The 27500-nt window shown below is 41.5% G+C and overlaps 4 protein-coding genes across 7 annotated transcripts in view; 3 read left to right on the forward strand and 1 right to left on the reverse strand.

The window, feature by feature from the left end:
- The window catches only part of tet1 (tet methylcytosine dioxygenase 1), a 35793-nt gene extending 28916 nt beyond the window's left edge, over window positions 1-6877 (forward strand). For all 4 annotated transcript variants that reach the window (XM_030378611.1, XM_030378610.1, XM_030378612.1 and 1 more), the window contains 5 exons: window positions 109-198; window positions 848-985; window positions 1298-1474; window positions 2568-2703; window positions 3406-6877. In XM_030378611.1, the coding sequence (XP_030234471.1) occupies window positions 109-198; window positions 848-985; window positions 1298-1474; window positions 2568-2703; window positions 3406-4448 (1584 nt within the window). In that variant the 3' untranslated portion in view covers window positions 4449-6877. The remainder of the gene's footprint in view (window positions 1-108; window positions 199-847; window positions 986-1297; window positions 1475-2567; window positions 2704-3405) is intronic.
- A 669-nt stretch (window positions 6878-7546) lies between these two features.
- Window positions 7547-16097, forward strand: eif4e1c (eukaryotic translation initiation factor 4E family member 1c). Its single transcript, XM_030378774.1, has 7 exons — window positions 7547-7701; window positions 8443-8528; window positions 9973-10068; window positions 10339-10402; window positions 10782-10895; window positions 12301-12440; window positions 14827-16097. The coding sequence occupies exons 1-7, from the start codon at window positions 7684-7686 to the stop codon at window positions 14939-14941; spliced, it is 633 nt and encodes a 210-aa protein (XP_030234634.1). The 5' UTR covers window positions 7547-7683; the 3' UTR covers window positions 14942-16097.
- Window positions 16098-18587: 2490 nt separating this feature from the next.
- Window positions 18588-23655, reverse strand: si:dkey-228d14.5 (Frag1/DRAM/Sfk1 family protein). The gene is made up of 7 exons (XM_030378764.1): window positions 23338-23655; window positions 22326-22373; window positions 22149-22211; window positions 21640-21707; window positions 21398-21528; window positions 19975-20152; window positions 18588-19493 (listed from the first exon to the last, which is right to left on the reverse strand). The coding sequence occupies exons 1-7, from the start codon at window positions 23400-23402 to the stop codon at window positions 19300-19302; spliced, it is 747 nt and encodes a 248-aa protein (XP_030234624.1). The 5' UTR covers window positions 23403-23655; the 3' UTR covers window positions 18588-19299.
- Window positions 23656-23860: 205 nt separating this feature from the next.
- The window catches only part of zgc:110319 (NifU family protein), a 3742-nt gene continuing 102 nt past the window's right edge, over window positions 23861-27500 (forward strand). Inside the window, exons 1-8 of the mRNA XM_030378763.1 lie at window positions 23861-24139; window positions 24532-24626; window positions 24744-24879; window positions 25355-25421; window positions 25504-25615; window positions 25967-26030; window positions 26726-26900; window positions 27088-27500. The exon at window positions 27088-27500 is cut by the window's right edge and continues 102 nt beyond it. Coding sequence (XP_030234623.1) covers window positions 24099-24139; window positions 24532-24626; window positions 24744-24879; window positions 25355-25421; window positions 25504-25615; window positions 25967-26030; window positions 26726-26900; window positions 27088-27156 — 759 coding nt within the window. The 5' untranslated portion in view covers window positions 23861-24098 and the 3' untranslated portion in view covers window positions 27157-27500. The remainder of the gene's footprint in view (window positions 24140-24531; window positions 24627-24743; window positions 24880-25354; window positions 25422-25503; window positions 25616-25966; window positions 26031-26725; window positions 26901-27087) is intronic.

Consider the following 27500-nt stretch of genomic DNA (forward strand, 5'->3'; position numbering starts at 1 on the left):
TGTTGAGGCCGGTGATGGCGCTGGGCACCACTTCAGCCGATGTAATTACAACACAATCACTGAGAAGAGGAGATTCACTCATCATGCACTCTCTTGTTCATCGACCAGGAGGAGATGTTGGAGCACAACCTGCAGAACCTGGCCACCGACCTGGCGCCCGTCTACCAGAGGCTGGCTCCCGAGGCCTTTCAGAATCAGGTACGGCCATAGACCACACTCAATATGGACGTAGCGCTGGTGACCCAACCCATTAGTTTACACACTACTGGATGCAGCCTTCGATTTCTTGTTATGGGCATTAAATCATATTCATATTTGAGGTATTTGTGGGGATTTTAATACCGCCTTGCAGTAGTCTATTTCCAAAACTCATTCATATCTGATCTTAATAACTTTTTTATGAAATAAAAAAGGACTTGAACTTAGGTTATGGCCAAACAAACAAATATTTATTTGCTTGTATTTCAAGAATGAACCATTTTCTCCTTGGCTTATAATGAGGACTGGACTTTTTGCATCCAACCACCGTGAGCCATCTATAGGCCATCAGATGAATTACAAGTTGGTTTTTTTCACCAGGGCAACACAAACAAGCGGTCATGGCTGTCGTTTGGGTACGGCAGACATCCAAATAACCCCATAATAGTAATCATCATTTAGGGCTTAACTATCTTCTCTTTCAGGATTTTTCTGCACTTTTCAACATGGAAGACTTCACGCCTCCTATGATGATTCAACCTGTATGAGCAGGCCCCCTTACTTGGTGCTGACATGATGACACACAAATAACCTCTCCTTCTGTGTGTGTGTGTGTGTGTGCGGGTGTGTGTGCGTTTGTGTGTGCTAGGTGGATCAGGAGCAGGCAGGCCCCGACTGCAGGCTGGGTTTGAGGGAGGGGCGCCCCTTCTCCGGGGTCACGGCCTGCGTGGACTTCTGCGCCCATGCTCACAAAGACATCCACAACATGAACAACGGCAGCACTGTGGTACGCTGATGTGCTACACCGTTCGCACTCATTGTTTACGGAGTTGTATGCATTGCGTATTATGGTCATTTACGTTTGCATTCGAAGCAACTTTGAGTGAACTCAGATAAAGAACATCAAGGAACCGGTAAGGGGTGAGGTTACCTTGCTCAAAGATGCTTAGAGGCGGGCCGCAGACATTGGGTATCGAACCCAGTTGTCTCGACCGGGAGTCGAACGCCATAGCCACTGCTTTTCAGTTCAGGGTCTCAGTGCTCATTGTGACGTCGCCATGCTCTCCGGCTGACCGGTTCGACTCGTGTGTGTGTGCAGGTATGCACTTTAACCAGGGAGGACAACCGGGCGGTGCGGAACATCCCTGAGGACGAGCAGCTCCACGTGCTGCCGCTGTACAAGGTGTCGGAGCGGGACGAGTTCGGCCGGGTGGAGGGCCAGTGGAACAAGATCCAGACCGGCGCCCTGCAGGTGCTGTCGGCCTTCCCAAGAGAGGTATGTAAAGCCCGGGGTCCCTGGTGTCCCTGTGTAGAGGACTCGGGACCCGCACCAGGGAACGCGTACTGCCGACGTCAGCCCCCGTGTATCTCACACTCCTCCAGACCTAACTCAATGTTAGTGTTGATATCACGGATGTTAGTTAGTTATATAGTTATTATGACAATTGTGATTCTGCAATGTTTTTGTTTTTCAATGAGACAGGGATAGGAAGTTGGACATGTTGGTCACATCCTCCCCAGATGAAGAACAACTGAAGGGGTTCTGTTTAAGAACCAGCGTAATGCTTGCCCGACATTGCCAGACCAATTTGCAAATGCGTGTTAGTCTGGAACCTCTTCCGTGTTCCGTGTTATCAACGGGCGCAGACCAAAGCGCCTCTGGACACATTTGAACAGACCTACAACCGATCAGAGAAAATGCCTCAACTGCCCTTCCATTGGCAATCCTCTGTACAGATATCGTATCAAACCCGACCATTATAAGATAACGGTTCTGATGGCCTGACCCAGGCTAACTTCTGGATATCTCTCTGTACTTGAGGTGGGACAGACGCATATGCCAGAACAAATGAAACATGAGCTCACAGATTCATCTGGTTCCCAGTCTACTGCCATGCAACTCCATTTAATTGACTGGTCATTTAGAAAGAGGAAACGCCAATGTAATTGCTGCCGTCTACATCCAGAGGCATTCTCAGGGTGAACTCATAGGAAAAATCCCACACTAGAGCACATAAGGAAGAGACCAAGTAGGATAGCGTGTGAGAAATCTTTAACAATTATAAACACATTGTTAGTAGTAAAATAGACCCTGAAATGAATTTTGCAGCGATCTCAGGCACTTCATAACAAAATTGTTTCAATTTCAATACATTATTCAAAGACTTTCTCAGATCACGCACACCGATGATGTTGAACTTTCCCTTTAAATGTTTGAAGAAAAACAGAAACGCCAGCTGCTAAATCTGGGTTTGGGTTCAGAGCCGAAGCGCAAACAAAGCAACAATAGCCGCAGTGGATGGAAGGCCTGCCCGTACATACGGTAATTATTACAGGTTCAGCTAAATTGTTTGTGCTGTTTCCGCCAGGTGCGTCTGCTGGCCGAGCCGGTGAAGTCGGCCCGCAAGAGGAGGGAGGAGGCTCGTGTGAAGGCCCAGGCGGACAAGCTGGAGAAGAAGCTGGCCCAGTCAGCAGGGAAGGGGAAATGTGAGACTCCAAACAAAGGTGGGTGCAATGTCTCTCTTTCTCTTGTAATTTGGTTCTTACATGCTAAACCTCCAGGGTCCAGATTCCCAGAGTGGAAAAAACATACCGTCTAAGAGAGTGTTTTAATATTAACCCTGAATATTATTTGTGGTCATATCTATCCGTCTTTGGTTGGTGTGGACGCTGTGTTGGGTGTTCACTGTGTTCATTTCGGACGCAGCTGACGTCATGTATTTTATTTTATATATTTCATATTTACTTTCATGCTAATTCTTCCTTTGCTATTGCTTTTGGTATGTATTATCACCGCTATTTTGCTAGCTATTTTTCTTCCTGCTTTGTATAAACAATTTTACTCTACAAAATGTTGTACAACACATTCGATAATACAATACGTTACCGATCCAACACAAAAATCATGCACGGCCTGCTTGTGATAAATAATACACTGAATAATGAATTGAATTTGAATAACCGCTGAAGCATGGAAAAGACAGATATGAAAAAACAAACAACTAAACTAGATAAGACTCTGATGACATCACAACCAGCAAGGTGGAGGGTTTAGACGAAGTGTACAAAAGTATTATAAGTATTAAAGTATTAAAAGTATTATTGCACTTTGTACTTAAAATGAATTGCATAGTCTAACATCAAGTTGTTTGTTCAAGTCAAAAACCGCTGAACCGTTGTTTCCGTGTGTCTGTGAATCCGCCCCAGATTTCAAAAGCACTTCAGCTGAGCAGCCGTCTCCGGGGTTCAAAGCGGAGCCTCAGGGCTCTCACAGACTGCCTGCCAGACCTCCGAGCGCAGGAAAGTACCAGTCAGAGCAGAACCATGCCAGCACTTACAACCAGAGCACCAGCAACTACCCCTCTCCGGGCGCAGGGGTCCACCCAGGGAGAGAGGCCCTTTCGCCCCATTCGTCTCTCCCGCCTGGCCCCCACTACGGACACAACGGGGCCATCCACCAACACAGGACAAACGGAGAGGCGGTGAATGGTTACTCTTCAGGATCTGCACCGGTGCATCGCATACCCCCCCACCCAGGCCACCCCGACTACCCCCGCGGGTTTAAAACAGAGCCCCAGGAGGTCCACTACTCCCCTCATCCCGGCCACGGCGCAGCCTCTCCATCTCCTTCCCCTCAGCCAATCACAGAGGGCCTCTACAGCAGACTCAACGGGCTCAACGGGAGCGCCCCGGGGCACGGCCCAGAGGTCAGGGGTCTCTGCCTGGCGCCGCAGCCCTTCCCACAGCCGCCCGACACCTCTGAGGAGCTGAAGCAGGAGGAGGTGTGGTCGGACAGTGAGCACAACTTCCTGGACAACGACATCGGCGGGGTGGCGGTGGCGCCGTCGCACGGCTCCGTGCTGATCGAGTGCGCCCGCCGGGAGCTCCACGCCACCACGCCCATCCTGCGGCCCGACCGCAGTCACCCCACGCGCATCTCCTTGGTCTTCTACCAGCACAAGTCCCTGAACGAGCCCGGCCACGGCATGGCCATGTGGGACGCAAAGATGGCCAAGCGGGAACGCGAGAGGGAGGAGGAGGCCATGAGGCTGGGGATGGCAGAAAGGGAGGCAGGGATGAGGGGAGGAGGAGGAGGAGGTCTGGAGGAGGAGGGGGAGGGAGAGGAGGAGAAGAGGAGGGTGCCCAAGGTGCCGACCCGACAGGCTTGGACACTTCCGCGGGACGGAGTCATCACCGTGGCCCCGTACGCGCTCACCCACGTAACGGGACCCTACAACCGCTGGACTTAGTGGTGTGTTTGAATCACACGCACGCACACGCACACGCGCGCACACACACACACACACACACACACGCGCGCGAACACACGAACACACACACACACACACACACACACAAGCGCCCACACACACACACACACACACACACACACTCACAGTCAGATCAGAATGATTAAGCTTACACACCCCATGCTTCTGCCTTACCTCAACTCCAAAACGTCTACTTCTTCACTTTTATGTCACTTTTATCGTGCTTTTCTAACATGTTCTTTTGTAGTCTTTTCTCATCTCTTGCCTTGAAAGTGATGAGAAAAAGACCAAAGTTTGTGGGGATTTTAAACTGTGAGTTGTGTGTTCTTTTTTTATTGTAAAAAAAAAATAATGGATGGTGCTTTCAAGATTTTTTTTAAATGTTTTTAAACTGGTTTTTATATACAAGATTAAGAACAAAAAAAGTGATTATTTATTCTGATCATGACAGTTTATATTTAATTTCTGGTGTTAAACCTGTTGTTTACTGCAAAGTTTATATATTTACCTACGGGTCAATACACGATCCGATTGGACGCAGACAGAGTACGAGTGCAGGTCTACTGCACCATCGGTTCCATCAAGAGGTGCTCTCTTTAACCACGTGGCTCGCGTTGGCTTATGCAGCGACACATTTTAGTCAAACAAACACATTACATCGAACCCATTTCATCAGCATGTATGACACTGAGAACAATGACTGACATCCATTCAGTACAGATGATGTCAGCGTTATTTTTACGTTGCCCTCGTCCAATCAGTTGCTTCAGTTCAAGGAAGTTTTTTGTGATTGCTTGCTTTGTTTCTACAACTCTCGATTGTCTTTTATTTGGAATACACATATTTTATGGCATATTAAGGAGATTTTGATTTCTAAGACCTAACTTGAAAGAGGGACCCCGGTCCATAGGCGTATACTTATGTATGTACAGATATATATATATATATATATATATATATATATATATATATATATATATATATATATATATATATATATACAGTATATATATATGACATAGCCATAGATAAAACTGCTCTTCTTTTTAAAATATCTCTACGTTGATCTGATTAGAAATTCTGCAAGTGAATTGAACAACACTATATTACAAAACTGCAATCATGTCTATGAAAATTCAGTGTCATCCACAATTAAGTATGTTTCAAAGAAATTTTTTAGCACTTATGTTTAATTGGTTTCGCCTAGTGATTGCATAGGAAACAAGGTCATAGGACTCATGTCGTTTACAATCATGGCATAAACTGTACATTTTACTGGTGCTTTGGAGACCACTTCTCCTGCTAGAGTTTCAAATGTCTAGAAAATCTATAGCCAGTTGTTAAACTTGAATACATGACTTCATCGATGAATGCAAAATCAACAAAACGTTTTGTCTCTCGATGTCATAATCACACAGTATCCATAGGAAATTCTGCTCTCTACTTCAATAATGCGTCTGCGTTAGACATACAGGGTTGGTGTCCACGGGCTGAAGCAGCAGAATTGTTAATAATAACCCTTTAATAAAAGACGATTATAGATTATCATCACTAATGACATTTCAAATACAGTGCAGTAGTATTGCAAGTGAAAAGTTGAATGGGTATTGACGAGATGTATGCATTTCCTATGGAGACATTGAATTGTTTTGGTGCTATGGGAATGTGGCGTCAAGGTGCTTTCAGTGACTTTACCCATTTGTGTTCTCTAAACGTGAACGTATGGTGCTCTTAGTATACACTGTTGCAACTAATATGGATAAAGTCTCTGCAACCTTTCAAAGCTGTTGTACATCCTATATGGCTTTGTTTATTTTTACCTTAATTTCTCCATGGGGGAAAAACACTGATTAAACCAACAAGATCTTTTTTGTTTTTATGTTTTAAGGGTTCCAAAGTCTTCCACTTGTAACCAAACTCGAAAATAAATCATGTTCAACTTGGTGCTATTTATGGCAACTTGTATAAATCCTAATCACTGAATACATAAAAAATGCAATGAATGTAAACCTTTATTTTTCTTTCGTCAAGTTCATTTTGAGTCAGCTCACTTTAGAGAGAAAGATGCGACCACATTGGTCAGGTTGTAAGTGTTCATGTGGATTATTTTCTCAACTTCCCACCCACAAAGGCCCTGCCTGTTGACTGTATCAATAAGGAACTAACAGAAAGCACCAGCATTTAGAATTCAGTTTTTATTATAAAGTGTGTAATTATGTATGTGAACCAGGTTCTTTGTTGTACTGTTAATGGTGTGTAGACAATGGATGATTGCTTATTTTCAAATTGAATTACTGTAACTTGCTGAAAATATATCCATTTAGACTTGTAAAAAAGAGACAAGCATTCATTTTATGGATGGCTGATCTGTTTGGGATTGTGAAATAAAGACATATTTATATTTTGGACCTTTAATCGTCTTTATTTTGCCTTTTTACTTCTGGGAGACTGTGGGAGAGACTGCGGCTTTGAGCTTGCTAATAATAAAGCAGTGTTAAATCAGTTGTATTTTAGGCTTTCAGATACCACAACATTGATTTAAGTGGAATGCATTTGTAACAATATTCCCATGATCAAAAACGTTAAGAATAAAGATTTTTAATAGGCCTACCTTTTTTTACTCTGACATGTTGAGTGATTCAAATAATTGGTCAACACCATTGAACATACAAGCCTAGGAAGCCAGAAAAGCAACTGCTAAACTACCAACAACACTCAGAATTGAACGAATAGGCCTACTGTACTAAAACAATTGAATGCTCCGGGATCAGTAGAAGAAGAGATAGAGGAACATGTAACGCGCGTAGTAATGCTTTACAGATGCCCATAAAATCCTATTCCTCACACCTATGACCGAAGCCTTCATCCATTTTACTTTAATAGGTGAGAGAGGTCACAAGCATGAAAGAGCTGCACAGTCAGCAGAGATCTAACTCTTTCCCTGCCTTGTCTTATTTATCCCTCTCATTCTATATCTCTCTCTCCCTTTGTCGAATACACATTCTATTATGTGTACTTTGAGTGGGTTACTTTGGTACTCGACTACGAGTTTAAATGGTGCAACATTTTTGCCTTACACGCGCTGTATATAAGCTGTTGCATTATTTCTTGTCATATTGAATCGATATTTTTGAGCCACGGGGCCACCGTACGTGTGTGAGTGGTGGCTGGTGATGCATGAGCACTGAACGAGCAGAAAGACTTTACTGTCAAGATGGCGACATCCGAGCCGGTAAGGCAAATAACTAGAAATAGCTGTCATTTCGGCTGACGCAAACGGACAGATAACGCCTCTTTTGAGTTTCTTTATTACCTAGTTATACTTCCGTGCCGTTAACTTAGTTTGGGGGTAATTTTACGAATTCGTTATGAAATAATAAGCCGATGGTTTTGCCGTGTGTGGTCAAGCTAGCGTTAGCAATGTGATGGGTAGGGGGGTGGCGTTGCCTCACTTTGTTGGCAGGGAGGGACTCTTAGTCCATTCATTGATCCCCTTTAAAGTGTGACAATAATGCGATTTTATTGTGTATTCAGAAAGAACACACACTAATGTATCACAATCGATCATATTATTTAATTTTTCAATCACGTTAACACACGTAGACACGTGTGTCCCGGTGCTAACTAGCGAGTTTGCTAATGCCGACGCTAGCCTAGTTCCGACCTCTTCGATTGCTTTTACTTCACCTACCAACGCTAGCGAGTTTGCCTAAAGCCTTATTTGGTCTAAAGGAAGAGACGGCGGTTATTGGATACATAAAGACATCATCGGCTCTGTCGTATGGTTTTAAATGCATTAATTTGCTCTAGAGCTAACCACCTTATGGAATCGTTGACTCTAATGGAAGGATCGGGACGCTTTCCTTTTCGGTTTTAGTCGAACTGAAATACCCAGATGGGACATACGGTCAGCATTAAGTGACAGCTTGATTATTAACCGGACATTTGGTCTTTACTTTTACTTGATTATCAGAAACCAGCTGATATTGAAGAGCCCCAACCTGAGATTCCAGTGCTGCCGAGTTCTGATGAGTATATCAAGCATCCTTTGCAAAACAAGTATGAATTCTGACCCTACATTGTTTACATAGAAACATTTTGCATGCATCTGCATTCTGAAAATGTTTACTGTTATGACTCTTCTTTTATTTATTTTTTAAATGGTTCAAAAATATTGTTTAGATTTGCTAGACATTTTACACGTGACTTCTCTTACCATATTATCAATTTGTTCGTGTCCACTTACTATATTTACCACATCTGCCAACTCGCTTTTTCATATGCACAGGTGTATAATATTTGTTGTTTGGGCGATGGCTGTACGACTTATTTTGTTGCACTTTGTACATAAATTACATAGTCTAACATCGAGTTGTTTGTTCAAGTCAAAAATTATCTTTTATGATCTAACATCTTATTGCCATTTGTGCCATGTCTACATTTAATAGAAGATTTAAGATTTGGTGCAGCAAAATACATATAATACTTTTGTACACTTCGTCTAAACCCTCCACCTTGCTGGTTGTGATGTCATCAGTCTTATCTAGTTTAGTTGTTTGTTTTTTCATATCTGTCTTTTCCATGAGTTTGAAACCAGAAAACGTAAGGCCTCAGTCTTGTGCAATGATGTGCTTAGATCTGCCAGGCTGTAGGTGGTGATAGTAGTACGTGTTAGAGGTTGATTCAGTATATCGGAGCTAATTATTTAGTATGACTTGAATCATAAACTGTATACCCGTATGGGATCAATTAGCGGAGCACCTCCCCAAGAACACAATGTCATTGATCTAAAACATGCTAAGAAAGGCTGACTAGCGTGGAGGGTTAGTGCTATTGTGAAATGTTAACATTAGTGCACCGAACTGTCCGAACTGTTTGTTTGGTCTACAGTGACTATTTGTGGGTTCCCTCATTTTGAAATGTTAAATACGACTCGATTGGCTAAGGGGTTATCTTATGTCACAAACCTATCCTTGACCCCTGGTTCACTGGGCTGACCCAAACTCAAGTTAAAAGTATGATGGTACTGGTACCTCTCATAAACCATCGGTGGGTGTATTTGTAGGTCATGGCGACTGCCGTGATTCTGTTATTCTGTGATGATGCGTGATCTTTTTTAAAGAGCTTGTTTGTATTGCCCAGGGAATGGGCCCTATATGGTTATACGCTGTGGTGGACCGGGCTTTGTTTTCCTGGTTCACGTTATGTGTTGTGTTGTGGTGGACAAATGTTAACAGACTAAGATCTTCAGTAGCTGTGGCATAAAGGTCACACAGGTTCTATTGAGGCTGCATTCGTCATTGTCAGAACGTGTATCGCAGCACTCGGCCACACATCTGAGAGGTTTTGAGATATCCAGGTGGCCCTTCAGTACATGGCACACAAAAATATATTGTCAAAAACATGGAATCAATGGTAAGTAAGTAAATGCACATGCCCTCTGCTAAATCCCATGAGTGTGACTATGTTGTTGATGGCCTTGGTTCTGTTTTCTTTTGTACAGATGGGCACTATGGTACTTCAAAAATGACAAGAGCAAAAGCTGGACGGAGAACTTGCGTCTCATCTCCAAGTTTGACACCGTAGAAGACTTCTGGGCGTAAGTGTTTGGACGCATGATTAGAGGGTATAGGTTTAGCCTTGTTGGATCGTCATCGTATCATAGATGTGTTGGGACACATTTACTGATGAAGATAAATATCCCATTCACAATCTTCTAGGCATATTATGAATATACATGATATTACACTTTCTATTAAAAAAGTAATTTGATGCGTATAATCAGCTAATAAAGGTTGATAGGCGTTTTACACTTCTGGGTTTAACTCAAGACTTATTCTCATACCACAAACCAATTTATTTTTTGCAGATTATACAATCACATACAGCAACCGAGCAAACTGGGCTTTGGCTGTGATTACTGCTTATTTAAGGTAAGGAATGTGACGACCCTAACCCTCAATTTAAACATTTTGCTCTTTCAAAAGGTACTTTAATTGTTCTACTTAAAATAAATTCATATTTTTAAGTAGAACGTATTAAATGCAAATCACCTGAAATGAATGCCATGTAAGCAGATGACTAATGTTATCTTGCATAATCTCATGAGCCTTTTGTGTCATGATGGAGCATTAAAAAGGCCCGTCGGATGCAGGTTAATCGACGCGTCCCCTCTGGGTGTAGTTTGGCTCGGCGTGAAGCGAACATGTGTTCTCCGCTTGTGTCCGGGGGGCGGGGGTGACACCGGAGCACTGGGTGCAACCACCGGGCCCTCGTTCACAGCCTCTTTTGTGTCTGCCATTGTTCCCCCAGGATGGCATCAAGCCAATGTGGGAGGACGACCGGAACAAGCTGGGCGGCAGGTGGCTCATGACCCTCAACAAACAGCAGAGACACAACGACCTGGACCGCTACTGGATGGAGACGGTACTGTGGAGCCCGCCCTGTTTTGTACCTGAGGGCCGTAGTCTTTCTTTTTGGCCCGTGACCCCAATGTGGCGCTTCCACTCGCGTAATTCCACTAACTGTATATTGGAAATAAACCAGTGAATGCATTGGCACACTGGTAGGTTGGTGTATGCCCAGGGCTAAGATTCATTACAGATACAGCTGACCTTATAGATGACGTCACTTGCTCAGTTCAATCCAGGAACACTGAAGAAAATGGAACACAACTATCAATATAAAGACGCATTCTGCTTCAGTATAAATATTCTAATAGATAAAATATGCATTTAACGAACAGCAGGATTATAATAAAATATGCTTGTATATCAAGTCAAAGTATAAGTGACGCTAGAGTAGTTGAAGCTAAGTGACTCTAGAGCAGGGGTCACCAACCTTTTTGAACCTGAGAGCTACTTCATGGGTACTGAGTCATACGAAGGGGCACCCAGTTTAATACACTCTTCTGAAATAACAAATTTGCTCAGTTTGCCTTTAGTTATATATTATTAATATTGATTAATGATACTCATCTATGTGAAGAAGCTGATCATGTTAATGATTTCTCACAATAATGATCAACAATGACTTAAAGAAGGTGGGAAAGAGTTGTACAAAAATGAGTTATTTTCAGAACAGGCCTGCGGGCCCCTCATATAGTCCTTGCGGGCGCCCTGGTGACCCCTGCTCTAGAGTAAGGTTTCTTGGGTATATATGGAAGGCATATTGCACAGGTTATTAAGGTACAAGTAAAATGGCTTGGATCTCAGTGACTTACAGAATGGACAGAGTTGTGAGTGACTCCTCTAGTAGTGAGACGAGTTAGAATGATCGCCACAGGACTGAAGGATTTCCTGTGGCACTGCGTAGAACTCCTCATTGCCACGGGTTTGTGGCTGAACGTACTCCTCTGTTCAGACAGCATTCTGCGGAGCGGTTGGGAGTCGTTCCCGAGGATAGAGGGGAGTTTGGGCAGAATCCTCCTCTCTGACAACTACCAGTGGGTCCAACTCCACTCCCAGAGCAGAACTGGGCCTCTGATCAGTTTGTCCAGTCAGTTTGAGTACGCCACCTCACACTCAGAACAGCCACAGCACAGTGCAGCAGTGTTGGAGGGTCGACCACCCTGCCCCCCGTAGAGGTTGGGGGGGCAGGGTGGGACTCTAGAGTCACATGCAGGGGTGTACTGGGGAAGAATCTCAGCCCTGGACTTATCCGCTGGGGGTGGGGAGCTAGTGCTTTTTATCAGTAGCACCATTTGTTACCCAATGTTGAAAAAAGTGATTTTGCGTTTAGACTGGAATTTGAATAAAAGGCAAACAAATGATAGTTGTTGACACTGTAAGTTGGTCTGAATAACTGATATATCTTTTTTTTTCTTATGCAGCTTTTGTGTTTGGTGGGCGAGTCATTCGACGAGTCCAGTGAAGACGTGTGTGGAGCTGTGGTCAATGTCAGACCCAAGGGGGATAAAATAGCAATTTGGACCAGCAACTGCCAAAACAGGGATGCCATCGTAACGATAGGGTAAGAGGAACGCCACACTTGTATTATCTATTCTGTCTGGTAACAGTTTTGTTTGAATGTACTTTCATGTTTATATCCTTCTTCAATTCATATAACGTTATTTTACAAACCTTTTTTAATGTCTGAACAGAGCAAGCAACACACGCTTGTTGCAATATGGCTTGGTTTTGTCGAATTTCAAGGTTTTGGTGGGTAGAAACCACAGATCTAGCTGAACAAACTTGGCAGAAAAAGAATATAATATTCTTAAGTATTTTGAATCGGTTTATAATCCCATGAAAATGAGAGTGGTTGTATTTTCGTAACTGTAGAACAAGAGCTTCTATATCTACTTAGAGAACGAGTCCTCTTCCACGGTCTATGCCAATTTTGAAGCGACATGTTCCTACTCTAGCCCATAATGGACAACCTGCTCCAGGAAAAATAATTATATATATATATATCGTCTGTAAAAAATAGTTTGTTGGAAGAAGTGGGTGTGTTATCCCCATGGCTACGACCCATTTGTGATGCTTTTTTTTTGGAGAACTGTCGTGTTATAATGAGATGTATTCATTAAATGTGCCATACACCATGGCGATATACTCCCAAGAGGTTATCTCTGTTGAAATACCATCAAAATCCACGGTCAGTTCTGATCCATACAGCCACACACACTGTGGTGTCAGGCCTCAAACAGTTTCCTCTTTTACATTGCTGGTAACCTAACGCATTCGGTCCCACTCTTTTTTTTTTTTCTTCGTCGCCATTTTGGGTTGTCTGTCACGTAATCCATCGGTGTACATTAATTTGAAAAGATGAACTCAGATGAAATACATTTTATAATGCTTTAAAAACTGACGCATGCTCCTCCCGATATCAAAATATTTTACCTACTAATGAGAACTGGCTGGTAATTAGCTAAGTTACTTGAGTTACGATTATTGTTTTTACTTTATCTGGTGCTCTGTCATCCAGGATAGTGCATGTGTATTTTGTTCACATGCTCCTATCCTGAGGAGCATCAGTGCTGTGGTGCAATTTCATTGAAACCGCACTGTGTTCAAACCACCTTTTTTAGACGTTGGTCTTAACTGGAGCCGTAATGGTGTTGTGATTCAAGGAGAACACTCCCATCAGCGCTAGGGATGGGGATCATTAATATTTATTGATATCGATACCATTTTTGATACTCCTTAACGTTCTGAGTCATTATCGATGCCACTATCAATACTTTTTTATTAATTGGTGGAAATACAACGCGTTTTTAGTGATGAGGAAAATATTTAGGAAATAAATAATTGTATTTTAAATTAAATATGTAATTCTTAATAAAAATCAGTAGTTTTAATTATATATCCAAAAATGATTAGAGCACTATACAACTGTATTAGTAATACAGAAACCTGAGTAATACAGTATTACTCATGTTTCTCACCAAAAACTCAATTTATCGTTTCTCTATGTTGTATTTGAACGCATCATGATCACCTAACAGTCGTTGTACTGAGCCAACCTCAACACATCATCACGCAGCACATCTGAAACTTTATTTACTTTTTAAGATGACTAGCTTGTATGCTGCCGATTACAACACCGATTTTACAATTGGATTACTATTTATAACTGACGGGACTAGTGACAATGTCTGTGTGATTACTTTGAGTGGATGATTAAGACTGGCCCGTCTGTGGTGCGACAGAAAAGGAGACAGGAGGAGTCTTTTCAACTCAGACAGTCGAAGGTACTGCATTTGGCCTTTATTTGATGCACAATGCTAATGTGCTTGGTCATTGAGGTTGTGTTCCCCCCTTTACAATAAAGGATTTTCGCCCGTTCAGCCATCCTCGCGCGCAAAGTTAACTGCCAGACTTCACTTGTTGTACTTGTAATACCTGTTGGCTTACAATTCCATTCAAAAACATTGGTGGACACACTGCAGTGATTGGATTGATTTAAATGCTGTGACGCGACTCGAGGGACACAACATTATGTTACAGGACCTACGGGACAAAAATAATAATCGATAAGCCCAAACATTAATAATCAGCGCTGCATTCAGCCGTTGTATAACTTCACCCCTCACCACTAATTGCTACCAATTTATACACACTAGACCATTTAATGTATATACAAATGGATTAGTTTAAAAGAAAAACATTTTGGATTCAGCCTTCGATTCCTGAAGTCTATTTCATTCCTCAAATTTGATTTAAAAAAAAAATAATAATAATGATATAATATATTGCTTTAGTGGGATTCCCTAATGAAGAGAATGCGCTAATGCGGGTCTCCATAGTAGTTGTTATTCCCTAAAGGGTGAAGACGTGGGTAGGCCACCAGATGGTGTGCTAACATATGAAGCTACATGATGTTAACCCTCCCTTGTTATCCCTCCCAACCCTAGGGCAGGGTACAAGGAGCGTCTGTGCCTTCCCAGCAAGCCCCTGATCAGCTACCAGTCACACGACGACACATCCAGCAAGAGTGGATCCACCACCAAGAATATGTATTCTGTTTGAAGAAATCCCCACTTCTCAACTCGCAGTAGAATTAATCAAAGAATTACGACCCACATCACCAAGTTTATCATACGGTCTGCTGTAATGTCCTTTTTTTTATTATTAAACAAGACTTATTGGTCATAATGGATCGCAGCATAAAGGAGCTTCCCCAGACCCATGGCTATTGTTTTTCTGGCCACATTTTCACTACAAATGGCGAGAAGGGAATAAAAGATCACTTTATTTAGTGGAAGCTGTGATGTGAGATAAAGAGAATGTTTGGCAATGGAAGACTTTCTTGATAACCCCTCCCTACGCCTTTACTTATGGATTGAAGAAAAAAATATATCAATTTATTTTTAAACCTTTTTGTGTTGCGCTTTGATGTTTTTTTTTTCTTTTCAATTTTCATGAGTCTTACATCATTCACTGAAAATTTTAAGGGTAATTTTAACTGAATTAATCTGGAGATGATAATGCATGCTATGCAACCCAGTCTCACGGAAATACGTGACACTGTCAACTTGTCAAGTCATTTAATCTATACATTTAATTATTAAGGATTGACCTTTATAATAAAATACTGTCACGTATTTCTGTGAGACTGGGTTGTGCTATGGGCTTGCAAGCAGCTGCTGGCCTCAGGTCTTGGAGGCTTGTGAGGTCGCAGCGGTGGTCACTGAATTCTGATGTTTTGAAATAAAAAATGAAATAAAAGCCCAATTGATGTTTCAGCCATGCTGGACTTGTAGAATATGACATGTAGTACTATCCTGATTGATGTTTTGTTTTTTCGCCTCCAATTTCCCTTTACATTTATTTATAATGTATGCTTTGCAGTTGAAATACTTAAATCTTAGTTTGAAATACACATAAAACATTTTTTCATATACATTTTGTTTTGTTATCAGGATAACATTGTGGACTCCCACTCCTAGATCTTTTTTTTAATTTAATTTTAGTGTGTCATACAGTTAAGAGGCCTGGACAGAATGAGGTGTGCTTCTCACTGTTTCTTCCTAACAAAACTGTAGATATGTCACACTACTCTGGATTGATTGCGATGGAGAGATGATATTCATTGTGAAACGATTGCTCATAATGTATCTTTATTATCTGTAATTCCAGGTTGTATATTACCTTCTTTCAAGTAAAGTGCTTTGCATTAAAAAAACGCGTCTCTTATTTCAATCTGGGAGTCCGTTTCACACACCGTTTTGTAACAACCAAGTGTGTCGCATGATGTGGTCAAAACAAGTTTTGTTTCAATGACTGGGAAAGTATGGCTCAACCAGTTTGCATTCCTAAGCTTTATCTGTTGCATTATGAGGCACCTTCCTAATACCTTAAGTTCTAACTGGCCAACGCCTAGGTAGGTGTGTAACAGATTGTGACTACACCCACCACGTACAACGAGAAGTAGGGCCCGGCATGGCAATGTTTACGTGTTTGGTGCGTCAAATGTTTTCCTGGGCATACATCTACTTTTGTTGTCCTGAGGGCGCCGTCATTCTGCATCTTAAAGTTCTACGTATCCAACCAAACAGGATCTGCCAAATGTTTAATCACATCGATTAAAGTTACTTTGATGTAATGTCAGAGTTGCTAAGGTAGCTGTTACTCCCAATCATATAACCTGTTGTCTCTGCCGAGTGTTCTGCGTTGGATTATTCTGTATGCCAACATAATCGGTAAAGCGAAGACGGGTCTAACAATGCCTGAGCCCCCACCTGCCCCAGATGAGCTGCTGCCATACCATTCCAGCCCATTTCAGAGATGGGCTGGGACCAGACAAGAATGTATAACACACCAGGTTCCCAACCTCCATTCAACCTCCAGCCAGCCTCCAGTCATCATCCAGCCTCCAGTCATCATCCAGCCAGCCTGCAGTCATCATCCAGCCAGCCCCCAGTCATCATCCAGTCAGCCCCCAGTCATCATCCAGTCCAAGCCCCCAGTCATCATCAAGGCAGCCCCCAGTCATCATCCAGTCCAAGCCCCCAGTCATCATCAAGGCAGCCCCCAGTCATCCAGCCGGCCCGCTCTCCCCAACCTTTAGTCAATATCCGCTCAAACCAGCCCTCCCCAGCCTCCAGTCAACATCTAGCCAGCCAGACCCATTTTATTGTAGGATTACACATAATCGAGCCCTGATTATGAAGTGCGATATTTGTTATGCATTCTCCGCTGCTTTGGACAAAGTTAGTTTTTGTAGGTCGTTGGTCTCCGTACCTGGCCAACCCCAATGGTGTAAGTATTGATGGTGCCACCTGGGCAGTGCAATGTGACACACTAAATGCTTTAAATAGAGAAGCAGACATAAGAGGAGCAGCATTTACACTCAGGCCTTGGCACTTATAGGCCCAATCCCATTTCTACCCCTTACCCCTTCCCCTTACCCCTCCCCCTTCCCCCTTCAAAACAAGGGGGAGGGGTAGAAATGGGATTGGGCCATAATAATATATTTGCACTGGGGCCAACCACAATGATGTTTAATGCTGCTGTCCACCCCTACTAAGTGAGTCTGGACACACCAATGCTCGGGCAGGCAGCTGCTGGTTTCGGGGCAGGGAGGTTGGTCCAGCAGGGTTAGTGCCTTACACCAGCAGGAGTGACTTCTCAAAAGCTTACGGAAGCAAAGAGGAACGCCTTTGAGAAGTGGTTGAACCAAAAAAATACCCCAAACCGTAGGTCCTGTTTGCCTGAAACGTTTGAAGCGCACCTTGGATTCTTTCTATCTTTCTGCGTGACATTGTTAATTTGTCTCAGGCTACTACAGGTCGCCGTGAAGGTCAGGGGGTGTCATCGGTCCAATAACTGAAACTGCCGGAAAATCCATTTGTTTTTTATTTTGAAGAATTTAAGCTTTGTTTTCTTCAGGTTGTGTTATCGAGCCACCCCATCTGTTCATTAGTGTTTTCTAGTTCCCCTTTGTGGTTATCATTTTGCTTAGGGGGGGGGAACTGGTCTCAAGGAAGAAGTGACATTCCTTATCTATGTGAGCACAACTTCTTTATGTCAACATTTCCTTCATATGAAGTAAGGACAATTGAATTGCGAGGAGGGGGGGGAAACTGTGTTAAAAGACTGTGAAACTGTATTCTAGGCTCACTCTGCTAGAGAGGAGACTGGTTTATGCCTACATTAAATAGGTTATTTTCTACAACTATTATGTGCTTTTTTTCGCATTTAGAAGTCTCATCTGTCCTGGACACACTATCTCATAAAGAGATTGCCAAGACATAACACTGATGGTGCTTTAGCTCTAACGTACCACACACTCCTTCTCAAGAACACGAGAGGTTCTTATCCTTCCCGGGTGACGTTGTGGTCACCCTAGAATCATCATGTTGCGGACTGGCCTGTTTTGAGTCATAACGTTGTATCATGTGTGTATTGTGTGATGCATTACGTGATATGAGATGGCCTTCTTTAAGATGTGATTAATTCTGTGGACGCAAAGGAGAAATGTATGTATGGAGTTCTTCATTTTCCTACCTGCCTGAATCAGAACATTTTGGTAACCTGGTTATTGCTAACACTTTATTCAATGATATTGCAACTATGTGATGTGTTCAAGGAGGGCGAACGGTAATACAAATAAATATAAAATGTATTTCTTCTCAAGGATGGTCCCACACACACTTATATTTTAAGAACAGGGTGATTGATAAAGTGATCTTTGACAATCAATTTATTTTGAATTGGTTTTCTGAGGTCAGAAATGTTCTCATGTTCTACAACACTTTCTCTTGTGAGTATTGTTTGAAACGACAAATAAATGATTGGCACAAAAACCAAGTCATCATATTATAAATAGTACAAAAGCACATGGTTATATAAATCAATTCACAATTTGTACAAAATATCATAGAATAGGGATAAACAATTAATGTTCCATGGCTGTAGGATACTATCAGAATTGTTCTAAATAAATACCCATGATGACCTGTACATCATGATGGGTAAGCAAGGTTTGTTCTCCCACCAAAATCCCCATACACCAAGCCTCAAAGACTGATAAACACAATAAATACAACCTAAAACTCCATGATAAATTCCATCTAAGTAATAATGCTTGCAAATCACCATCATGAGAACAATTATATCATTACAATCATCTTATCATACATACATTAATGAAAGAAGTGCATACATACATTAATGAAAGAAGTGAACGGAAGTATTGAAACAACTGATACAACTACAAAGCACCCCATGGGCGTGTAATCCAGGAGTGGTCAGTAGGCCTAGTCCAGGCCTAGCAACCGAAAACAGAAATAGCAGCTAAGTATTAGCCAATCCTGATGCCTTGATAAATCAATCCACTCTGACCGACGCGGTGTGTCTCGTTTGGTTGGTGTGTCCGTCTTGTATCAGGACATCGCTAAGATCAAGGGTTTCTGCTCGTCACGCTTGATCAGCAGGTTCGACAACATCCAGGAGTAGAAGTAGGCGAATTCCACCACATAGCTTAACTCAAACAGCTCCAGGTTGACGCTGAGCATCCACTCAAACACAGCAGAGATGTGGATGGCCCTGTAGTCTGGTTGAGCAAACAGTATGCTATCTGAAGCAGTTGTTGGTTAAGGGATTATACATTGTTTTTATATTAGATCCAAAATATTGATCTATTTATACATAAACATACACACTATATTTTATTTAAATTAATTTGTTTAATATTTGAATACTATTAATATATATATATATATTAAAAGTATATATATATATATATATATATATATATATATATATATATATATATATATATATATATATATATATATACTTGTTATGTATATCATTGTCTCATTTTCCTAATTTCTAATTTCTTTCTAAAAAAACAGCACTTGCTCTTGGTATGGATGAACCAACTTGACAATAAATCGTCTTATTATTCTGGAAGGTCAAAAGCTAAGTTTCTATTCGTCAACATCTTACTATCTAACAACCTCTAACTATCAAAAAGCACCTCAATGTCTTCAATGCAACTTTTTCTTTTTGACATCAACTCTTTTGACACAGAAACTGGCTTGTGAGAAGGATACAGCCGATGGTGACGCTGATCTGAATCGCGGAGGAGATGATGCGAAGTGGGTAGAGATACTTTTCATATCCGGTCAGCAGACACCTCCCAGTGAGTGAGGTCAGAAGGACGGTGTAGAAGCAGATGCAGGTGAAGCTCAGCGCGGCGCCGAGGTGATGCAGGAGGGGCAGGTTCCCGGGCTGTGAAGGACACAGAGAGAAAGGATTGGTCTGGTGTTGTCGTGGTGGGCCTGACAGGTCTATGGGGGTAGTCCAGTATAACAGTTTAAAGTCCTTATTGAACGTAATTATACCGTAACCTAGGCTAAAGAAACTTTGTATTGCCACAACTTGCCATGTGTAAAAGCCCTATTAGGAACTGGTTTGAATGAAAACCCTTAGGCAACCTGAGCTTGGTTGCTATGAACTGCATGGTAACTGGTCCCTACAATATCAACTGAAAATGTTTAAAAAATGGTGTTTGTATTATACTTCTAGTAGCAAGTTTACTATTTGGACTGATGTGAGATTCCCCATAAACACCAAGTTCCGTGCACATGTCAAGATTACAGTGATATTTATGAGCGTTTATATTACTCTCCAGTTATCTACTGGTCAATATTTTCAGGCCGTCTTCAATTTCTGCACTGTAGGCACAAGGGCAGTCGGTTGGTTGTGATTAACCAATGTACGTAGAGTTCTTCACTTTTTTCACGCTAGACCTAGGTATGTCCTTTCGACTTCACCTGCTCAACAAGTTTGGCGGGATTGTGATAGGTTGGTGACTACTAACTGCTGACTACTGACTTGCTTACAATCCATGTTTTGACAGCCCTTCAACGGTATGTTATGCCGTTTTGAGTACAAGTAGTCCGAGGCTCTTTGTCTGAAACCATGATAGTGTTCTATCGTTATATTTAAAGTTTATTTACACAAACCAAGATCTCCCTAAAAGTTTTCAAACTTTCTTTACTCACTCATTTGATGTACATTCATATCTTACTAGACATCTAATCACTGCCTTTCCTCTCCATTGCCCTACAGCTTTTTTCTATGTACCGCATGTATCTTTTTACATCTAACTCGGATTAATTATGTAATTTGTCTCCTTATTTGCTAAAGTTTATATGTTAGCCTTTAAAACTGATTTCATTGTGATAATTGAATGGGGTGGTACAAGCCCATTGGTCTTCACTCCCTTCCCTCCTTGCACCAGTGATGTTAATGTGTACTAAATAAATAAACTAAACTATATATCAAGCCTTGGTTCGGCCCATATCCTTACAGATAACATAGAACAAACAGTTTCCCACCTCTGTTTGCTCTTCAGACACAGGAGCGAAGTGCCCTTGTCCAGATGCATTGCTTGTTCCCGTTCTAACACTTTTTTCTTTATGACTATTTGTACAGTATTCTTTTGCCTATAAGTCTTAAGGAAGTACGTACATTACAATTTCCTGCTGCAAATGCCCCCGTGGCGGCCACTATCCCGAAAACCAGGGCGATGCGGCTCAGCAACGCCTGCTTGGCGTTCTTCTCCATGATGTGGGCATGGTGGAAGATAGAGAACACCAGAACTGTAGGGTACAACCACAGTTAGAAAGATGGATCTAGATGAATGGCTACGACGTTCATCTCAGTCGAGATACTGTGTAATGGAATGTTCAGTTGTAGAATTGGACACTCACATAGAAAAGCCCCGCCACTGATTATGGCAGAGAAAAGAGAGTTTTCTGGCAAGCTGGTTCCACTTGAGCTAAGGGAGACATTTTTTAGTTTTATTTTTAAAATTACAAATGATTTACATAATGTTGTTGGATAGTTTGATAGATAGCTACTGCATAGCTGCTTTGAAACTCGTTATAGTATATATGTTGGTCATTTAGCTACTCTGAAACTCCAAATAGTACATGTGTTGGTTATGTAACTGAAAATCGGTGCAGTATGTTGGTAATAATCCTACTCTGAAACTCAGTACAGAATATATGTTGGTAATATCTGTAATATCAGGAACTCTGAAACTATTCCAGGTACATATGTAATTGGTAATATATTTGAAAACCTGTGCAGTGTATATGTTGGTAATATATCTTGAGTGAAAACTCTTTACAGTACTATATTGATAATATAGCAACCGTGAAACTCTGTGCAGTGTATATGTTGATTATAGGTACTTTGAAAGGTTTTTTATAGCTACCTTATGGTGGGCACCAGACAGCATTCTGTGGAGTCATTCTTATTGCAGTATTTTGCAGCACCCCTGAGCAGAATATCAAAATTGTTTTATTGTGGGAAACACTGTTGAAAGCCTCACATTTACATTAAGAATGAAATACTTTGGCTTGTTTCTTTCTTTACAAGAGACACAGCTTACCAATCTCCCAGGGAGCAGACATGGTTGTTGTAAACGGCGATGGCATATCTTTAAAGAAAGAGAGAGACATTTCAATTTAATCTTCTGGGACATCAGTCAGACTGTGTGTACGAGCATCGTTCAAACAGGTAGAACCTGACCCTCTTTGATAAGTAAAATATAATAGGATAAAGTAGTTTAGCCTGCAGAGGGCTGGTATCCGAAGGAAATGTGCCGCAAATAAACTATTATTTTGGCATGCCAGTTTGAAACAATCGGTTGAAAAATCCCTTCTCATTGAGGAAGTTTCCTCTTACTCAAACCACAGCCTCTGTGTCTTCAACATGAGCTCTGCTCTAATGCGGGGGTGACAGCAACAGCCAATAATGTTTCTCTTTGTTCCTTCATTAAGTGGTCTTTTTATGTAATTTTGGTGTACAATAAATAGTACAATAACCGCCAATGGCCCATCATGTAAGCATCACCTATCAAAAATCGAGATCACTCATCCCCTCAGGACAGTAGCCATTGTGTCTTGTAACAAAAGCCTTATTTCATTCTAGGGGATTCCTTTATAGGTGTCTACCGTGTATGACTCAGTTTATGAAGCAATAAGCTCATTCTTTCTTTTCAGTTCCTTCCCCACACCCTTTGCTTCAAGCTAAACCACATATTTCAGAGAACCAGTTTATCAATAACAGATATTGCCATCCCAGAGCCATCGATAAGTATAATACTTATCGATTATTATAAAATGAAATTAGTAGAATAATTTGAGGCAACCGATAGTTTACTGCCTCAGTTATTCAAGGCCTTTGAATTGATTATACTTGAATGCAAGGAAAGTAATTTAAGAAACCCTAACCCCCCAGACTCAGTTGAAAACATAAAGGCATATGCACTGTCTACCCTATGCCTACTTTAGAGAGTATTACTCTGAAATATTACATTTTCTAAAATCTATATAAATATATGTATATCTATATTTGTAAATATTAATATTATTGGTAAAAATGGTAAAAGGTAGGCTTACACACTCCACGTTCCAATGAGGGACACTAGAGAAAGGGAGATGGGGAGTATTATCCAGAAGATCATCCCGGACCAGGGTTGATTGTAGAAAGCAGCAGGTAATGTATGAACAGGGATGCCAATAATCCTGGTCAACCTTTAACTCTTGTCCTCAATTGAAGCTGGTAGAATCTCCTAGTCCTGGCAGCCCGACAGCTAAAAGTTACCTTTAACAGTGTAGTAGAAGAGGCAAATGACCCTTAGAAGACAAGACACCTGTTCCTTCACGAGCAATAGTCTTGTTCACTGCGAGTTATACTACTCTGCCAATCAGAACGCCTCTTGGCTTGAATGGGAGAGGCATCTCTCCCGTTCTCTCTCTCTCTCTCTCTCTCTCTCTCTCTCTCTCTCTCTCTCTCTCTCTCTCTCTCTCTCTCTCTCTCTCTCTCTCTCTCTCTCTCTCTCTCTCTCTCTCTCTCTCTCTCATTGCGTTTTGATCAGTTAATAAATAGGCTACGTCAGTTATAAATTCGTTATAGAATTACAGAATAAATGGTTGCTTTTGAAATTCATAGCAAAAAAACATTTCCAAAATGGAATAATGGTTAATGAAAATAAGTTAGTCAAAGGAGTTATCCAACGTTGTTGGATGTATACATATTTTTTGAAGAATCAACTCTATCAGCTCGATAGCCCATATTCGAATCAATGATCAGTATATTCCGCATCTGAGCGTGTGTAACGTAATAGTGACGTCACGAGATCTGGTCCAAAACAAACAAAATGGCGGCGCGCTTGAGATCGGTTCTTCCTCAGTTGTCACGGTCAGGAAATAATTTAAACTTTCGCTTTTTATCACATTTTTAACCACTGCCTGATAAATACATATAGAAAATCTGTAATTGAACAAGTTATGCTTAAATCTGCCAGTGATAGCTAGAATGAAACGAGGTTAGAGAAAACCTGAAGTTCGTCCATACATAATGAACTGCGCCACAGAGCAACGATTTAGCATTTAATCCCAGACACAGATGTATTTGACTGATTAATAGTCCATTAATACGTATACATATTTTAGAAATGTATTAACGTGTGTTAAAGGAAAGACCCCACACAGTATAATTGCACATCAGTGTACGTGCATGGAAGTTTGTGACCTCAGACGATGAAAAGCGATGCGATTGATCTACTTGACATATTGTTTAATCCACCATAGGTTTTCAGCGGTATCAACCAACTCATACCACACGCAATGCTCCGGTCAGAGAAAATTCAATTTGCTGCACGTGACAGCAGTCAAACACTTTTCACGTGAGAAACATTCCAATTGACTCCGCTTCCAATTACCTTTGAGATTTGTGTCACTGTGATATGTGACAGTGTCGGGCAGGGTATTACCCCCTTTTCATTTTTCTATTACTGTTTCAGTGCGACAATTGTCCGTCCAGACACAAGATACCCCAAATCCGAGAAGCTTAAAGTTTCTCCCTGGTAAACCTGTTCTTGGATCCGGAACCCTGGATTTTCCTTCTCCAAGCTCTGCAGAATGCTCCTCTTTAGCCAGGTTCTCAGTATATCTTTTAAATAAACATTGTGTATTTATTACTAGTAAAGTCTAATTCAAGAAAGTATTTGGAGGGACGTCAATCAAAGCTTTACATGTCAAAGTTTTGATTGTGTCAGATGACAACAGTGCATACAATAGTCATACAAGTGTTTCACCATACTATACTGGAACGGCTTAGCACAGTACAGTACACTCACACTTTTATAGCCTATTTGGTTTTATATTATAGCCTGCCATAAAATCGGATTGATTAAATTAATACGCATTTAATGTATTTGGGTTGTTTCAGACGGATGGCGTCACACACAATGATATCCCCAATGATGAATTCAGTTTACCGTTTAATATTCACCCTTTTTGGTTTCCTAATCTCAAAAGCCGTCATCAGAAATCAAAGAAGTGTTAAAGCACAAGTTGAAAGTTATGTTTTATTTACTTGAATATTAAGATAACTTTTGCTTTTTTCTCACAGGGATCTCTTTGAAATCGAAGGAGTAAAGAGTGTTTTCTTTGGGCCAGACTTCATAACTGTTACAAAGGTACATCTTTGGAATCTGAAAAGCTCACCATGTTTCATTCTTTTTAAAATTACAATTTTAATTCATGCACATTTGCCTTCAGATGGATGATGACGTGGAATGGACAGACATTAAGCGGTATTCCTTGGATGCAATTGTGAAATTCTTTGAAAGTGGCACTCCTATTACCACAGGAGCAGTGAACAATGAGAGCAGTGAGTACCAAACAACATTCAGTATTAGCAGGGCCTCCGAGAACAGAGGCGGGCCCTAGGTTTGGGGGACGGCAAGTCCCTCAGTGGGGGTCCAGGGGGCAATAACATTCCCTGTCACCTGCTACGACATGTTTCGTGCATAGAGAAAAGTATTGTAGCAAATAATTGTTTGATAAGACGAATCGACAAAGTAGTAAAGACAGTTAATAGATGCATCACTGGCCAACTGAAAAGGGCTTTGGGAGATCGGCGAGACTTCATATAATGGATTTTTATATCGTAGAGACTGCAGAGCCGCTTAAGATCAAAGTGTCTGCTAAATGACTCAATGTTTAATGTACTTTGTTGCAGGTTTCTCTGAAGACGATGATGAGGTTGTTGCCATTATAAAGGAGCTTCTAGACAACCGGATTAGGTACCCGACACCAGAGTCACATTAGTGCTTATGAGCCAAAGGGAACAAGGAGGAGACCTGCTGATTTTTCAGGCAGGAATCTGAATTCTGAGTTACTGATTCGGCGGGGGGAGTCCATCGTACACATGGCAACCTCAAAGAGTTGTCAAGCATTTTCCTGTCTTACCCAGATTCATACAGCTGGTTTGATTCCAAATTCATCATAGTGCATCCAGAAGGGGAGTTTGCTGGATTAGCCTTAGCTTTCTCTTAACCACCTCCATTGACATCACGTCAGCCTTCCTCTGGTTCATGTAAGGGAATACACTTGTTATTACTTTCCAAGATTTCTGTGTCCTATATAGTCTACAAACACACCTGTGATGGATCGCAGACAGGTTACCGTCCATCCAGTCGATAATGGCCGCAGTGGTCTACATTTTTTTTATCTGAATTTGGAAAATTCATTATATTTAGCTTTACTGAGCCATCACAACCTTTCAGTCAATTCAGACCTCCCTAATTCTCATAGTTCAGATCCACATCATATTTTTTTATGCTCTGCCTATTTGTTGTCGATATTGCTTAACGTCATGTGGTCCTGTGTTGGTCCAAACCAACGGATCACGGTACACCGGATAATAGATCAGAAGGCTCAGATATGACTAGTCATTTGAATTACTGTGAAACCCTAATTTCCTTCCCATCATCGTCAGGCCAACAGTGCAGGAGGACGGCGGTGATATCATCTATAAGGGCTTCGAAGACGGCATAGTCAAAGTAAAGTTGGTGGGTTCCTGCACTGGGTGCCCAAGTTCTACAGTCACTTTGAAGAACGGCATCCAGAATATGATGCAGTTCTACATTCCAGAGGTGGTCGCCGTTGAACAGGTAAGTGGATAAGAATAATGTTACATAACGGTCACTTCATGGATGGGGGGGGGGTGGGAGTGAGCATTGACATTTCGATACTCATTTCGATCACATTGTAAATTCTTTGATTTCATTATTGATGCCCCCTCCTTTGCCATGTTTTTATTTCCTTTCATGATTGTGTCTTCTTTTATTTCTTTCCCAGGTGGAGGATGAAGTTGATGAAGTCAATGCTAAAGTGTTCTCTGAACTGGAACGCAAGTTACAAGATTAGGCCCGCCCTTCACCCAACATACCTGTGAACCCTATGTTTATGAAGGAAAATAGCTTTCACTTTAAAACAAAGCTGGTTGCATTGTGCTTTTTGCTAATGTACTTTGGTGATTGTATAGAATATGGAAATATGTTTATACTGTTGGCGCTGAAGTTGTATCAGATTTAGAACAAACGGCCACATCCGTATTTATTCCTTAGTTAAAAGGTATATGTAATGCTGTTCTGTAACCTATCTGAGCACACACTGTGCTCCTCTATACAGCACCTACTGTACAGTGATCCACTGTACTCTGCTCACTTATCAGACAGCTAAGGATTCTACATAAACACTGTATTGACAAA

Source organism: Gadus morhua, chromosome 15 (genome assembly GCF_902167405.1).
Source record: "Gadus morhua chromosome 15, gadMor3.0, whole genome shotgun sequence".
Classification (NCBI taxonomy): domain Eukaryota; kingdom Metazoa; phylum Chordata; class Actinopteri; order Gadiformes; family Gadidae; genus Gadus; species Gadus morhua.

Bases quoted from the DNA above. Each gene is read 5' to 3' on its own strand.
- eif4e1c (XM_030378774.1), top strand. The intron at 8,529-9,972 runs GTATGAATTCTG...TCTTTTGTACAG, and splicing joins AAGCATCCTTTGCAAAACAA to ATGGGCACTATGGTACTTCA. The intron at 10,896-12,300 runs GTACTGTGGAGC...TTTCTTATGCAG, and splicing joins ACCGCTACTGGATGGAGACG to CTTTTGTGTTTGGTGGGCGA.
- si:dkey-228d14.5 (XM_030378764.1), bottom strand. From the start codon at position 23,402: ATGATCTTCTGGATAATACTCCCCATCTCCCTTTCTCTAGTGTCCCTC. The intron at 22,212-22,325 runs GTAAGCTGTGTC...TATTCTGCTCAG, and splicing joins GTCTGCTCCCTGGGAGATTG to GGGTGCTGCAAAATACTGCA. The intron at 21,708-22,148 runs GTAGCTATAAAA...TGTCTCCCTTAG, and splicing joins TGTCTGGTGCCCACCATAAG to CTCAAGTGGAACCAGCTTGC.